The 17,258-nt window shown below is 45.2% G+C and overlaps 1 protein-coding gene across 4 annotated transcripts in view; it reads right to left on the reverse strand.

Moving 5' to 3' along the window:
* Positions 1–17,258, reverse strand: part of CREB1 (cAMP responsive element binding protein 1) — a 283,803-nt gene that overhangs the window by 106,370 nt on the left and 160,175 nt on the right. For all 4 annotated transcript variants that reach the window (XM_085648883.1, XM_085648881.1, XM_085648884.1 and 1 more), the window contains one exon: positions 902–1,044. In XM_085648883.1, coding sequence (XP_085505009.1) covers positions 902–1,044 — 143 coding nt within the window. The remainder of the gene's footprint in view (positions 1–901; positions 1,045–17,258) is intronic.

Raw genomic sequence — 17,258 nt, forward strand, 5'->3', positions numbered from 1 at the left:
CTGCAGCTTAAACTGAGCTGCTACACGCAGACCATGCAATTATAATGTTTACCTGTACATTACTCAAAGCTCCTTTTATGCTCTCCGCACACACAACGTTATGGCCTATGTGAGAGTCTGGACAACCCCAAAAGGGTGACCCCACACTTTACCTTGCTAACATGCACACTTCACAAAGGACGTTAGTTCTTTAACAATAAAACATTCGGGGGCTTAATAAAACATACTGTAATATCACACGGGGGATTTCCTGCACTTAACTCCGATAATTTGCACACTTTTTTCTTTTTACATTTTTAACTACTATCTCATCCCAGGGTTCAGGGATATATAATATGATATTGCATGACAGATATCGTGCACCTAACTTTGTTAAGATGCAGATTGTCCCAGGGGAGGCATCTGAACTCAGGTTTTTAAAAATAACTAATGCACTTTATTGAGAAAAATGTTATGTTCATAATGATTTACTGCACCTTAAAAGGCAGTGATTTGAAGAATCACTGGGACTGCTCGAGAGATTTTGCCCCTTACTTTGCGAACTTGCATACTGCCCCAACATATGTAACAGACCTGAATCTTTTAAACATTGTTCCCCACGCTTGCTTAAAATTGCTAACTTCGGCGCCTTTATAACATTTACTTGACATAAGTGGTTTACATTTTTTTTTGCCACTTCTTCCACCGTTCTTTTAAAATTGTGATCGTATTAATAGGGAAAAATTGTATGAAAAGCACCACATTCTGTTGCCTCTTCTTCAATTTTTTTCTTATAAGATTGTGTTTGTAATAACTGGAAAAATTGCAATATTCAAGTAATTGTGCAATAAATCTTTACATTCATTTAGTCATTCAGTCGTATATTCATCCACCATTTTGAAAAAAGGTGAAGATCACTTACTATATTGCCCACTGCTGGTTTGATATATAGGAGTAGGCACTGTCACAGTTGTGATGGAAGGAGCTGATGCTTCCTCTTCTGATTTTTCTTCTTCAATTCTTGGCACTCCTGGAACATCTGAAGATAGGTCGTTCAAGATTTTTCTGAAAAATGAATTAAACATACAAATTTAGTAAAGAAGGCTTTCTGTTTAACTTTTTAGAGAGATGTAGTAATAGAATATTCACCTTTACGGACATAGAAATTAAGAGAAAAACTATTTACTAACTATTTAATATATAAACAATGACCCATATGGTTTAAAAATGTACAAAACTATGGCATGGAATACCTGCCATGAAAAAGAACATTAAAACATAAAAACACGTTTTCACCAGCCCTGATACCTCATTATTAAATGGAGGCTTCCAGTAAAATTTCTAGGGTGAATTCACTTCATATCAATTTTTCAAATAGCTGGGCGATTTCCAGGTTTGGTTCAGGCTCCCAACAACTCAGTCTGGTACTGTTGTACCTAAAACGACGACGATTTCTGTCACTTATTTGAATTTTTATTGCTGGGCTGCTCTTGGCCGATGAACAATGATTTTTAATAGGGAACATCTGGAACAACGAGGAAAGGGCCGGAAGCCCGAAGCTAAACAACGACTTTGCCTTAACCACGCATGTACGTGGTTAAAGCAAAGTCGATCTAGTGTTCAGGATGGGCGTGAAAAAAAAAGAAAAAAAGAGAAGAGGACAGGTGAGAGGGGTTCGGGGTAGTTTTTAAGAAGGGGGGGTGGGGGGATTTAGGGCAGTTTTTAGGGGGTGGGTGATCGGAGTAGTTTTTAGGGAGTGTGAGGGGGTTGAAGGTAGTTTTTTAGGGTGGTGGAGGGATTCGGGGTAGTTTTTAGAGGGTGGGAGGGGGTTCGGGGTAGTGTTGTAGCTCTACAATGTGTTTTGTGTTCCCTGAAAGTTCACCTCAGGCAGCCGGATAAATAAAGAAAAGGATCACAGCTGTGTGGAGGGCAAGCACTTTTTTGTGGAACCACACTTCAACCCAATCAAAACATGTACACCTGGCTCCCAACATGGGGGGGGAGCCAAGGCCCTACTCTAACGATCACATAATTGTCTGGTGACAGCTGCACTCTCTAGCCAGACCATAAAAAAATGTGTCAATTTAGAATGCCTTTACATGAATAATACATTGCTAGTATAGCTTCAATGCTCCTGGCACCAACGTAATAGTACTAGTAACAAGTGCCACAGAGCTACATTATTCAGCACTCAAATATAAGCTTTAAATAGATTTTAGAAATGCAAACATTTTTTTTCAAAATATCAGCTAATGAGTTCTGAAAATATACACATTTTGTCTCAAACACACAGTTTTTATGTTGGTGTACATATATTAATTCAGTCAAGCAAAACTTAAAAAGTAATGGGTTGGGCTGAACACAGGAGAGCTACTTAAAGGTAGCTGAAGAGCTACCAATAGCTCACGAGTTTTGGAGAAGCCTGGTGTAGATAATGAATTGACTGAATTCTACATGTGGGGTGTGGAAGAGGAGAAGAGCCTCAGCGACTTTCCCCAATTTCTTTCTTATCCTTACCCTTTTTACATTTCCGCTCCACGTTGCTCACTCGCCCGTAGCTTGTCGTTTGCCACCAGTACCCTTAGTGTTGCTTTCACCGCTTTTTAGGTCTCGCTGAGCCAAAGGCTCGAAGAGACATTTTGTATGTGGGATTTTCAAAGTGCTACCCACAGTCTTTTGGCTGGCCTAAACCTTGAGTGCACGATCACATGCACGTGCACAGCTGCTCCCACTCCCCCCTCCCTTCTCTATAGCTTTCTTTCACTTTAGCCGCTTTGACCCTTGCATTCCCCCCTCCCTTCTCACCCAGCCCTTTGATGCTCTGCTCGATTACTTTCACTTTCGCCGCTTTGATGTTTGATTTTTATTGCCTTTGTTTATGTGACGGAGATCCATTGCATTTGGCAGAACATTTCTGGGGCCGTATTGCATGAAATACACCAGGTGGTGCTAACGTGTTTTACAGAGCACCATACAGCATTTTGTTCTGCGTTAAAAAAAGACGCTTTAGGAGCGGAAAGGAGCTATCCCTTTTACTTGTATTAAAATGTATTTTTAAAGTTGTCTCAAAGGATCCTGAACATAGTCTATACTAGCATGCTCCAATACTGTCCGTATTTCACTCCTGATTGCACTGGCCTTCCAGGTCCTAAGACTCAGACTCATGATTTTACTGTTATTTCAAAACCAATCTAACATTTGTTTTGTTTTAGGTATTACCTTAGTAAAGCATACCTATGTGATCTTACTCTCCTTGGACAGTGTTTTATTATGGATGACAAGATGTTTTCTCATTAGGACTCGCACCATAAGCCTCTTTCATTCCAAACATCTGGAAACACATTTGTCTCTGTAACTATATAGTAATGGCTTTCAGTTACAGCTGGCGGAAATTATGCTACACACCTATTTATTGCCTTCACCAAACGATTCTGCTTTCACTGGTGTGACCATAACTTGCCAAAATATTTTACTGATGCTTTCGGCAGTGTCTCCACTTCGGTATGATCACTCCTCAAATGACACCTTCCTTAATCCCACCCACAAGCAAGGTAAGCCACTCAATTTCATGCTAATTTCAAACACTTTATCCAAATCTAAACCCATCATCGCTCCATCTGACATCACACATTTCACATGCAAATTAGTTCGCCTCCTTGTAGATCGCTCTCTCATGTACCCATCTGCTGTAGAAAACAGGACCCCACTGCTCTCACTGCTTTCCACGTGATCTTCATAAAGACCTCACTTCAGTCTTGCACTACAGCTCATACAACTGCTTCATTATCCACCTTGTACCAAAGATAGGCCTCAGCCATGAATTACACTTGAAATAAGAGCGCATAACAGTAAATGAGGGCAGCAGTACATAAATGGTGAAAGCACATATTCACTGCTAACTTCTTGGTTAACAAGCAAGCCCTTCATACACTGCATAATGATCTAGGAGGTGTCAAATCTATCTATTTCCAGGACCTCATTACCTCACCATCCACAAGCGCTCTGTGCAAACCTTCAGCTCTTTACTCTCTCCATCATCTTCAATTATCAGTATTCTATTGTTCATCCTTACCTGCTCATGACTTCACCCTGCTACATCTGCTCCAAGATTAACACTATAATTAGTCCACAGTGCTCAAGTCCTCACTCGCCTCAACCCTGCGCAGTTACATTATTACGATTTAACACAACATCCTCCTAACAAACGTTTCCTCTTATGAAAGTAGCTAATCCACCCTGTGCGCCGCCCTGTAACCATTTCGTCCTCCCTTCATCAAATCTTTGCCTCTTTCATCCAACAGTTTCCCCTGCGTTTCCCTTCACACTGACTGCCTGTCCTGTAACCGACTACTCAACCCTCTCCTGTGTTCGGGACCCTTTATTCCACTATCCTATCCTCTCCTCTGTTCTTGTCTATGCTCATACTCTTAGATCGTTCTGCCTCTCCTTTGATATTGCTGGTCACCCCACACTTTTCTCAATGAGCGCACGGGGCATTAGCTGGGTACCAGCCCTTATGCTCCTCAATAAGCAGCAGCAATCGTTGCAGTTTCACCAAGGTGAGTTTAGTAAAAGTTTATTTTACTACTTTCGATAACTGGTGCCTTTCGTAAACAGAAAAGGTAATGACAATGTATGGCACATTACAAGATGGCATGTTTTAATACTAGGGCTTCTGATTATATGCATAACGTTTGATCTAGCAGACATGATTGAACATATGGTGAGACCCTTAGGGCTCAAATCACAAAGGGACTAATATGCAATAAAGTTACGTGTCTCTTCACTCATGGCAGAATCTACGCACTGCACTCACTGCAGTGCGCTGGACAGAGATGCTGCCCAGAGTGCAGAGACTCCACACTTGTACCTTTACTACACGTAAGTCCCTTTGCAAATCAGACCCTTTACCTCTACTTCTTTGTGATTTTTAAAATACAGAGAGGGAAGCATTTATAGTAAAAATGGAAAACTCGTGTCTCTATTTACAATGCAGTTATTGGTTGTTTTTAACTTTCAAGAAAATAACACATTTGTTCTTAAACGACATCCATATCTTAAATCACACATTTTATGATTTTGACATTTGGAATTTCATGTCATACCCTTCACTTGTGCCCATTCCCGACTTCTTATACCCTTGTTATCTAGCAGTGCTTTCAACACCACAGGCCATCAAATTCTGGACGGAACGGCCCTAAACGGTTTCGCCCATACCTCTATAATCACACTCAAATGCTAACAAGCAGTGGCATAGCCAATAGGTCTCGCCTTTTGGACCGTTTAAGTGTTTAGTTATCCAGCACAATATCCTTGGTGCAGTAACATTAACTGTTGCATGGCTAAACACTTATAAGGTCCCAAAGGCGAGACCTATTGGCTATGCCAATGCTTGTTTTGAGTTTGATACAGCACAAACATGACCCAAAGGAAGACACCTAGCCTGGCAGTGCAGGATGTCCTGATTCACATAGCTTGTGTTGCTGAAACGTATGGACAGGGAGGCATCAGGAGGGGGTCACCGCTGCGGCACGCACCAATGAAAACAAGCATTGGCATAGCCAATAGGTCTCGCTTTTGGGACCTTATAAGTGTTTAGCCATGCAACAGTTGCATAACTAAATACTTGTAAGGTCCCAAAAGGGAGACCTATTGGCTATGCCAATGCTTGTTTCTTTTTAGTTACTGGTCCAACTCGGATCAGTAACTCAACAGGAAAAAAAAGCAACGGTGTCATTTTGTAGGCTCACATGCATGTTGCGTGCGCCTACATAATGACAAGTGCAACCGCATCCCAAAAATGTTTGTTTTATTCTTTAGCCATGCTGCACTGCATCGAGGATGATATGTGGCATGGCTAAAAAACATCGGCAAAGCCAATAGGTCTCGTTTTTAATATCTTCAATAGAGGGATATTTAATCATGCAATGCCGGAATGCTGTAATTTTATTTTGATACTGCCGATGTATTGAGAATGTTCTTACCCATGGAGTCATTCCCTAGAATAGGCTTTCTTAATCATTTACATCTTTGTCATCCATTGACTTAATTAGCAGGAAATGAGGTGCTTGGAAATGTACACCTAAAAACACATCTATATCATTTCAATTAGCTTTGATTTCCATGCACAACTTGCTAATGTTTGCGTGGTTTAAAAATTCATAAGTTTAAAACTAAATTCATTGTATTATATAATTGGATTATCTCACTGGGATGGTAACCGCAGTGCTCAATATTCCTATGGTTGGAAAATGGAAGCAGAACCACTGTTGCCTCATGTTCTGTCATTCACACAATTTGACGAAGATACGTTTTACTAACAGTTGATTATTCTGGTGAAAAGGAAAAGTTTTCATTTGAATTCACCCCCAGTCATCTCGAAGAGAGCTAACCATCTCAGGTCATTCTGGACACACCTTAGGAAGAACACCATCACACTGTAGACTAAAAAGCATACAAAATTAAAAAACACAAGGCACCCAAGATCTGAAACTACATCCCGGTATCCATCAAGACTACCCTAACGCTGCTCCTATTTAAACAAGCATTGGCATAGCCAATAAGTCTCGCCTTTGGGACCTTAAAAGTGTTTAGCCATGCAGCATATTCTCCCCCACTGGGCAAATTTCTGTTATGGAACTAGTGCTTATGTAAAGCGCTTTGATACCTTGATTTGTGCTATATAAAAATGCAAAACATAAAAAGCAATGAAATGAGAAGTGCTTGCAGGTTCCTGAGGTGGGGGAGGGAAAAGATGCAGGCTCTACACAACTTCTACCAGGTCAGGGTCTTACACGTAGAGTCATAGTTGTTCATTAAAAACAGAGAAAAACACCAAGAGGACTCCAGGGACGATTGATGAAATTTGATCACAATTCAAATATTTAAACAAACATGCACACTTGCAAACCTATGCTCAGAATAAATTGAACCTCAACTTGTATGGAAAATCCGGGAAATCATACAACCACGGTTATATTAGTAAGAGCGTTTGCATTAAAGACTTCCGATTAATTATTTTGCCATAACAGTAAGGATGCATTTTGCGCTAAGAAAATAGCTCCAAATGCCCACTCCACCCTGTCGAGAAAGGATTAGTTACTTACCTGTAATCCTAGTTCTCATCCAGGGGTATACTCATCAAAGTCATAATCTATGAATAATCCCCGCCCATGTGCGGGATCCCGGAGCATATAGAAAAAAATATATATATGCATATGTGAAAACATATACATGCAGCCTAAAATGTTTCAAACATGGTAATGCTGTAAATTTCATAGGTTTGCATAGCAGTGCCCCCTAACCCATAAGGAAAAAAGGAAGCACCAAGCCAATTGTAACACAGCACTGCTTTATTGCCATAAAGCAAACTTGTAATTGTAGGCATTAGCCTGTAGGCTGCAGTAGAGTATAAAGAAACAAGAAAAACTGACACCTTGCCTTTAAGGCATTAGAGTAGGGGGACCGTGCCTTTAAGGCCTGCAGGAGACCCCCTGCTCCCATGATGCACTACAGGTGGCAGTTGGGCCAGTTCTTTTTGGCGGTGCATTCGCACCTGAACATATCTGGATTCCAGAAACAATACCTTAAGGAGAACAATGCTCGTCCGGGGAGGTGGGTGGGTCGCTTATGACTTTGATGAGTATACCCCTGGATGAGAACTAGGATTACAGGTAAGTAACTAATCCAGGGGATACTCATCAAGAGTCATAATCTATGAATAGAGTAGCAAGCCCATACCCAAAGTCTCGCGGACGAGCATTATAGCATTTAAGACTTGCAGTCACATCACATAACATAACCGTCATGCAAACAAGTTCCTCAAAGAAGCCTGCCCCACATGGGCGTCGGCCTGTGCGTCTGAATCTAGGCAATAATGGCGCGTAAAAGTATGCACTGAGCGCCATGTCGCCGCTTTGCAAATCTCAGACATGGGAACGTTGCGAAGGAGAGCTACAGTCAAAGCCTTCCCTCGAGTAGAGTGTGTTCTAGGTCTACCCTGCAAAACCTTATGGGACAGTTTGTAAGCCAAGGCTATACAGGAGACAATCCATTGAGAAATGGACCTCTTGGAAGCAGCCAGCCCTGTGTTAGTGGGCCCGTAATTAACAAAAAGCCTGTCGGACTTTCTAAGTGAGAGAGTCTTAGCCAGATAAAATTTAAACACCCTCTGGAGATCAAGAGAATGTAAGGCTCTCTCCGGGGGAGTGGTTGGCTGCGGGAAAAAAATGGGCAACGTGATCACCTGGTTAATGTGGAAGTCCGAGACCACCTTGGGCAGAAAACTCGGATGAGTACGGAGCACCACTCTATTAGCATGGAAAACCGTGTAAGGTTCCTTGCAGCAGAGGGCCTGAATCTCGCTCACCCTGCGGGCAGAAGTGATGGCCACCAAGAAGGCAGCCTTCCAGGTCAGGTGTTGCAAGGATGCCTTATGGATAGGTTCGAAAGGGGACCCCATCAGCTTAGAGAGTACAATGTTGAATTCCCAGGAGGGGGAAGGAGACCTCATTGGTGGAAATACTTTCTTAAGCCCCTCTAAGAAATCCTTAGCCACTGGCATCTGGAAGAATGAGGTCTGAGTAGGAGATTTCCTATAAGCTGTGATCGCAGCTAAATGGACTCTGATGGAAGAATATTTTAACCCAGACTTCGCCAAGTACAGTAAGTAGGGGAGGATAACCTGTTCTTGACCCCGGATCGGATCAAGGGCGTTATCCCTGCACCAAAAACAGAATCTCTTCCACTTGAAGCCATAAGACTTCCTGGTAGAGGGTCTTTTCGGTTCTCGGAGGAAGTTCATACAGTCCGGTGGAAGATCTAAATGTCCATACTGGAAGAATTCAGGAGCCATGCTGTCAACCGGAGGGAGGGGAGGTTGGGATGGAACACTCTCCCCTTGTCCTTGGTCAACAAGTCCGGAAGGCAAGGCAACCTCCGGTGTGGCACCTCCGACAGCTGGAGTAGGTCCGGGTACCACCATTGGCGGGGCCACTCCGGGGCTATTAGGATCATCCGAGTCCTGGCCCTGTAGAACTTCTGTATCACAGCTGGGATGAGGGGGAGAGGAGGAAAAGCGTATAGCAATGTCCTGGACCAGCTGATCTAAAGAGCGTTCCCCTGAGACCCCCGTTGGGGGAACCTGGAGGCGAAGACGGGGTATTTTGTGTTTGTCGCGTCTGCAAAGAGATCATTGTCCGGTACTCCCCACAGCCGGAAGATCTCTTGAGCGACGCCTTCGTTGAGCACCCAGTCGGGCGCTTCGACGAAGTCTCATCTGAGGCCGTCTGCCTGCACGTTCAGGGTCCCTGGCAGGTGGACGGCGACGATCGACAGGCCTCTCGCCAGAAGCCATCTCCAGATGGACTGAGCCTCCAGCGACAGCACTCGAGATCTGGTGCCTCCTTGCTGGTTCAGATAGAACATAGTCGTGGTGTTGTCTGTCTGAACCTGCACATGGTTGGTGTGGAGGGATGGGTACAGGGATTTGAGCGCGAGATGAACCGCTCGGAGCTCCAAGAAGTTGATGTGATAACTCTGCTCGATATCGGACCAGAGACCTTGTACTTGAAGCTGGCCCATATGAGCACCCCAGCCCTGCTTGGAAGCATCCGTTACCACTGTCTGTATCGGTGGCGCTTGATGGAAAGGAACGCCGTGAAGTAGATGGGAGCGTTTCATCCACCACCTGATGGAGTCTTTGGCTGCTTGGTGAAGGGAAAGAAGATCGTCTCATCGGCCAGACCTCTGTGACCACTGAACCTCTAGGTCTTGTTGCAGAGGTCGCATGTGAAGACGTGCATTGGGTACAATGTAAATACACGAAGCCATCGACCTCAGAAGAGAAGACACTTGCCTGGCTGTGGGAAATACGGTGTTGAGAAGCTTGCGGCATTTCTGAAGCATGGATGATAACCTCTCCTCCGAAGGACACGCGCTTGCCTTTGCGGAGTCCAGAGAGGCGCCCAGGTAGTGAATCCGCTGAGTGGGATTGAGGACCGACTTCTTGTAATTGACCTGTAGACCCAGTGATCGGAGCAGCCGGAGGCAAAATGATAGATGACTCCGGAGACGAGCCGGCGTTGAACTTTTCAGGAGCCAATCGTCCAGATAAGGGTAGACGAATATCTTCCGCTTGCGGAGGAAGGCAGCCACCACCGCCATACACTTTGAGAATGTTCGTGGAGCGGATTTGAGGCCGAATGGCAGGACTCTGTACTGATAGTGCCGACGAGAGACCTGAAATCTGAGAAATTTTCGATGCTTCGCTGATACAGGGATATGAAAGTAAGCATCCTGAAGGTCGATGGCACACATCCAGTCCCCCTGGTGGAGATGCGGGAAGATCTGGTGCAGGGCCAGCATTCGGAATTTCTCTTTTCTGACAAATCCGTTCAGGAGCCGGAGATCGAGAATGGGTCTGTACTCTGTGACCGCTCCTCGTTTTGGAACCAGAAAATACCGGGAGTACACTCCTTGATTTCTCTGCCCGGGTGGAACTTCCTCTATGGCGTTCTTGGAAAGGAGTGTGGCCACTTCGTCCTGTAAAAGTCGTTTTTGGATTTGAGGGAGTGCCTGCCTCCGTGGTGGTATCTGCGGAGGGGGAGACTTGAACCGCAGCAAGTAGCCATGCTGCACAATATTCAGCACCCATCTGCCCTTTGTAATTGCTTCCCACTCTGCCAGGTGAACACTGATACTTCCTCCTACCGGAGTGGCGAACGAGCGCGGAGGAAGTAAGACCTCACTGCTTCGAAGGCTGCTTGGTGGAGGACTGCTGCTGTTTTGCATGTCCCCTTCCTCTGCCGCGGCCCCTTTGCTGGAATTGGGACCTCTGTTGATTTTGGGAGGACCATTGGGGCGTTTGAACGCGCTGATGGATTGCACGCTTGTCGCCCTGACGAAAACGCTTCCGGTACTCCTTCCGCTTTTCCAGCCCCACAGCCTTAACCGTATCCAACTCCGCCTTCATCTTGCTCATCTGGTCGTCTGCGTGCGCCCCAAACAAAGACGACCCGTTAAAGGGGAGATTGAGAATCCTCTTTTGCGCATCCGGCTTGAGGCCCGTTAGCCTCAGCCAGGCCGATCGCTGTGAGCAGACGCCCTGCGAGTAGCCATGCGCGGCGAGATCCGAAGCATCGGCAGCCGCGCTCATGATTTGGTTGGCTACCAGCCCGCCTTCCTGGAGAATTTCTGTGAAATCCTGCCGGTCCTCTCTCGGCAATTTTTCAGCAAACCTTGTAAGGGAATCCCACAAAGAACGATCATATCGCCCTAGCAGGGCTGAAGCGCTAGCCACCTTCATGTGCGAGGCAGAGCTGCTGCACATTTTTCTGCCGTAAGAGTCCATCAGCTTGCTGTCTTTCTCAGGGGGGACAGAAGATGACACTGAGGCCGAGTGAGCTTTCATGGCCGCCGCCACGATCACTGAGTCCGCTGGCGGGTCCGCCCTCAAGAATAAGGGATCCTCCGCAGGGGCCTTGTACTTCTTCGTTATTCGGAACGGCACCGCGCCCACCGTAGCCGGAGTAAGGAACGTGGCCATGGCAGGTTCCAACAATCCTGGCACCAAAGGTAGCAGAGGTCTGGGTGCTGACCGGTGGTGCAATGTATCAAAGATGACTGAAGTGGGTGCCAGAGGGGTGTGCAATGTGATGTTCCGTTTTTGCGCACCTCTACCCAGGACGTCGGAGAAAGTGGTGATATCATCCACCGGGGAAGCTCTAGAAGGAGGTGTAGAAGAGAAGGTCGGAGAGTAGTCCCGGACCGAGGACCTTGTAGATGAAGAGCCAGTATACGATTTGCTGCGTCGCCTCTTGTGGGGGCGGTCGCTGTGGTGAGCCCTGGACCGTGACCTTTGCTTTGACGGAGATCTTGGCCGTTTGTGCGTGGATCGACGGTCCCTGGAATGAGACCGACGTGGGGGAGGCCTCGGACTCCCTCGAGGAGACTTACTCCGACGCGGAGAGAAGCGGGATGGAGAATACGTGCGGTGTTGAAGGCTGTGACAGATCTAATAGAACCAGCATTGCTGACTGCTCGATGTCCTGAGCGAGTCTTATGTTGTCGACTACCTCTACAAAGGAAGTTTCGGCGCTATAGCCAGTCCTAAAACGTGACTGAGAATGATTTACCATTTTATTGACCAAGGACTCAAGTACTTTTCCAAAGTAAGGAAATTGGCCGATAGTTAATAGGCTCTTTAGGATCTGCCAACTGTTATTTAAGGATTGGCTTGATCCTGGCTGTGTTCTATTTAATTGGGACTGTATCTAGATTTAAGGACATGTTAAAAAGGCCATTAAGGAGAGCAGGGGAGAGAGTTGAAATATTATAGGGTGGAACAGGATCGACTGGGGAACCGGATTTGGTCCTAGGGAGGGCTGCTCAAACATGTTCCTGAGTAAATTCAGGGAACTCTTCAATAAGTACTGTGGCCGGTGTCTGCATGCAGTCAGACTCGTTACTTTGATCTACGGTGTTATGTTTGGGGAAGGTGTTATGAATTATGTTGATTTTTTTTTTATCAAAAAAGGTAGACAATGTGTCTACCCAATCTTGTGAAGATGGACTGTCTGTTTGGCAGGAAGAATGGTTGGTAAATTCTTTTATTATTTTATGTAATTCCTTGTGCGAGTTTGCAGCCTTATCGATTCCGTTAATGATATAGTTTTTTTGGCTAGCTTGATATTATCCAAACAATGTTTATCGATGTGTTTGTAGGCTAGTCTGACCTCAGTACTTTAAGTTCTCCATTTAGATTCAGCTTTCCTGCTAGCTAGATTGTCAATTTTGAGAGATTCAGTGAACCACGGTGACGCTTCAGTTTCGAGTTGGACTTTTGACAGGGGTGCAATCAGTTCAAGGGCCTGTATGATTGCCTTCTCAAAGACGTCAGCTGCATGGTCAATATTATCTGAGCCTGTCAGGAGAGGAGGACTAAAATTGGGGGAAAAGGCTGCAAGGCTGAATTTTCTCCAGGGCCTGGTCTATTTCTGTTCAATGCTTGGATTTTCAAGGGTGGAGCTGTTTGTAAATTAAATTTTAGTAGGCTATGGTCCTACCAGATCAGAGGGTTCTCCATAGTGTTGGCTTCATTTGTGAAGGAGATCAAGCCAAAGATCTAGCCGAATGAGTGGGTCCAGTCACCTTCTGCACTAGTCCTAATGTGTTTAGGTCGGTGATCAGTTGACTGGTATCTGTGTCGGAAGAGAATTCAGTATGGTAATTAAAATCTCAAATGAGAAGGAAGTTGACTGCCACTAATACGTGTGGGGCAATGATCTCAGTCAAACGGTTACTGAAATTAGTTTTAGACCAGGAGCTCTGTGGACAAGGGCTCACTCAAAAGTTCCCTTGTTCTGTTTTTCCATTCTAAAAATACATAGTTCAATCCAATCTGAGGTCATGATCATGATGGACCGTATCAAAAGCGGCAGAAAGGTCTAGCATTATCAAAGAGGCATTGCCCCCGATATCCAGGTCCTCCCTGACTTCTTCAGAGGATTTAATAAGAGCTGATTCTGTACTATGGCCTCCTCTGAAGCCGTATTGCGTGGGATCTAAAAGTTGGTGATCGTGAATAAACCGAGTAGCTGAGTATTCATATAGATAGGATCATAGATAATAAACAGCTGCTGCACTCAGCATGGATCAATATATGTTTGGACCAATCAAAATCTTATTAAAGGAAGACCGAGATCAATAGCAAGCCAGATTTCCTTAATTTAGCAAATAACGCTTCAACAAACAAATCTGTTTTCCATTGTTACAAAGCAGAGTCTTAGACTGGAAATGGATTCAAGCATTCAGAAACTATTTCAAATTTTAAAATTCACATTTTGACAGAATTTGAGACAGCTACTGCATTTCTGTTTAGGACATGTTCTTCAAAATAGATAATAAAGTTGTATGGTCCTCTTATGCTAACTATACATATAAAATCAGGGATAATATACAGCTTCTGCTTTCTGCAGGGATCAATATACGCATGACATTTTTTAGAAGTCTATTCTAAAATCAATTAGTGGCAAAGGCATTTCCAAATGAGCATCATAACACATGAGGTGCAAGGGCTTTATTCTTCTCAGTGCCTGGAGTTTTCATATTCACAGAGTTGGAAACGCCCGAGTTGTATATTTCATAAGTTACTCCATGGTTCAGTAAAATAGCCATGGGAGATAGGTTTTTAATTAAAAGATCACAATACTTAAAAAGTAGATATGAATGTGTTAACACTGCAATGATTACTACCACCAATTGTTCTTTGGTGATATCAGTCTCCCTTGCTGATGCTGCAAGACAACAAACTTTTACAACATACACAAAAGGAATATGCTACTTACCAGTATGCATCTGTTCTTGGCATGTAGAGCTGCAGATCTACACACTTTTGCATAGATCGCCATCTGGTTTTGGGCCCGGATGTTTGCAGTTTGTTTTTCCTCTTGGAAAGTCTTTGGAAGTCACGAGGTCGGTGACTCCTCCCTTGGATCGAATTGCGCATGGGCTTCGGCTCCATCCTCAGATTGTTTTTCACCAACAGGGAAAGATGGAGCATAGTGATAACAGTGAAGAAACCCATGTGTGTTGTCTCTAAATAAGATAGACTGGAACAGATACAGGTAGCCGGGGAGGCGTGTGTAGATCTGCAGCTCTACATGCCTAGAACAGATGCATACTGGTAAGTAGCATATTCCGTTTGAGGCATATGAGCTGCAGATTACACACTTTTGCATAGACTATATAGCAGTTCCCAACCTTAGCGGCGACCACCGGTATCTGCTGCAGTGGTTTGAAATAGTGTTTTTAGTACAGCCTGGTCCACACTAGCTTGTTGCTTGGTTTGCACATCTACACAGTAATGTTTAGTGAAAGTGTGCGGTGTTGACCATGTAGCTGCTTTGCAGATATCATCTAATGGGATGTTCCCTAGAAAAGCCATAGAAGCCCCTATCTTTCGTGTAGAGTGGGCTTTAGGGGGAACAGATAGCGTTTGTTTTGCTTTGTGGTAGCAAATCTGTATGCATTTTACAATCCACCTAGCTATCCCGGATTTCGAGATGGGGTTGCCTTTGTGTGGTGGAGAGAAAGAGACAAATAGTTGTTTGGTCTTCTGAAAGGTTGTGTTCTCTGGATATAGTAAAGTAAGGCCCGTTTAACATCTAGCGTGTGTAGAGCCCTTTCTGCAACAGTTTGAGGTTGCGAGAAAAATACCGGTAATTCTACCGATTGGTTTAGATGAAAGGGGGAAATGACTGCGGGTAGGAATTTTGGGTTGGTACGGAGAACAACCTTGTTCTGGTGCATTTGGAGAAAAGGTTCTTGTATGGTAAGTGCTTGTATCTCACGGACCCTCCTATGGGAAGTGATGGCTACAAGAAAAGCTGTTTTCCATGTGAGAAATTGCAGTTCGCATTTATGCAAAGGATCGAAGGGCGGTCCCATTAGCCTTGTGAGAACTATATTTAAGTTCCACACAGGTGAGGGTGGTACTCTTGGGGGAATTATTCGTTTCAGGCCTTCCATGAAGGCTTTAATGGCAGGCACTCTGTAAAGTGATAGGTGCTGTCTGTTTTGTAGGTAAGCGGCAATTGCTGCGAGGTGTAGCCGAATGGATGTATATGCTAGGTTACACCTTTGTAGATGGAGCAAGTAGCATATGATGTGCTGTATAGATACGTCTAGAGGATTGATTGTGTTGTTATGGCAATAAACAACAAATATTTTCCACTTGGCAGCGTAGCAGGCTCTAGTGGTAGGGCGTCTAGCTTCTCTGATGACGTTCATGCAGTCAGGGGGAAGGTTAAGGTATCCGAATTCTAGGATCTCAATGTAGGAGAGTAGGGTCTGCTATGGTCACCCCCACTTTTTGCTTTTGCTTCACTGGTTTTCGACTTAGATGTGGCTGTGGGCCTGCTAATCAGACCCACAGCCCAGCTGTTCTCTCTCTAAATTCATACTATGTACTTTAGGTACATAACACAATTGGTAAGGATCACCTTATAGGGCCCTGTACAGTGTACCTTAGGTACCCAGGGCATGGGTGTACCCTAGGCCTACCAGGGGCTGCAGCATGTATTATGCCACCCCTGGCTGGCCTCCCATCATGACAAAACTGGCTGATCACTCAGCTGGGGCAAGGTTGTGTAATCACCCCTAGCTTAGGTATAGTATTCCTATACCCATCTTATAGATAGACACATGGGTAACCCTTCAGTCACTATTATGGCAGGCCTTAACAATCCTGAAGGCAGAGTGCTTGGTAACATGTGAGATGGTGCTCTAGCATGAGCTGAGCCGGTCTGCAGCTTTCGGAACCATGTCCTTATAGCTGTTCTATGATATCGCCTACCATATACTCTTAAAGTGCCTTATAATCCTCGCGGTTATGGTAACTATGGTTTGGCTTTATCAAAACATGTCGTGTAAGGTGTCTAACACTTTGGAATACTACCCCCACCCCATTTCTGGCGATGAGGATAGTATTCCCCCCTTCTAGAGGGAGAAGACATGTTGAAGACCTACTACCCGGTTAAAGTTAACCAGAGCCCCAGCATCACAAAATGGATGCTGCTGCCACAGACACAAGTCTGACCTCCTGCTGCTGGGAGTCCTTCCAGCGAGGGAGGCTTGGACTATAGGTTTCCTGCCTTGGGGGGTGCTAGCACCACCCTAGACAGGGCTTATCGTATTGGGGCAGGGAGGGATGAAAGAAACAAGACACTGCCTGGGGCACACAAGGTGTCCCATGCATAGTCCGGTTCAAACCGGTGCTGGGGCACTCCAGCCCCAGTCCTGGCGCGAAACTGGACAAAGGGAAGGGAGTGTAACCACCCCCCTCCCTGGTCCCACCCATAGGAGGGACCTAGCACGTAACCCAGTCCCCCAGATTAGTATAAGAGTGGGAGCTGAGTCCCTAGGACTTTGGATTATCTTGAATTGAAACTAGACACGAAACTCTGGACCTTCGACAAGAAGACTGAAGAATCTCCCTTGTGGCCAAGGAGTGGCCACCCTGTGCAAACAGGCACCAACAAGCGACCTGCCGTTTGCTTTGCCCAAGTTCTACGAGGAACCGACTGCAGAGCCCGACCAGCGCCTTGACCTCCAGACTTCTCTGACCCTGATCCACATCCACCGCCAAGCTGAGATCCGTGGAGGCGACGAGAGACGTGGGACCGGCTACCTGGGAAAATTGGCGAGTAGCTTCCAGTGCAGCTTCTGAGGCATCCTCGAAGTTGTGCTCTGGGGATTGAGAAGCCCCAACCCCGAGCACC

The sequence above is a fragment of the Triturus cristatus genome, chromosome 3_2 (assembly GCF_964204655.1).
Source record: "Triturus cristatus chromosome 3_2, aTriCri1.1, whole genome shotgun sequence".
In the NCBI taxonomy this organism is placed as follows: domain Eukaryota; kingdom Metazoa; phylum Chordata; class Amphibia; order Caudata; family Salamandridae; genus Triturus; species Triturus cristatus.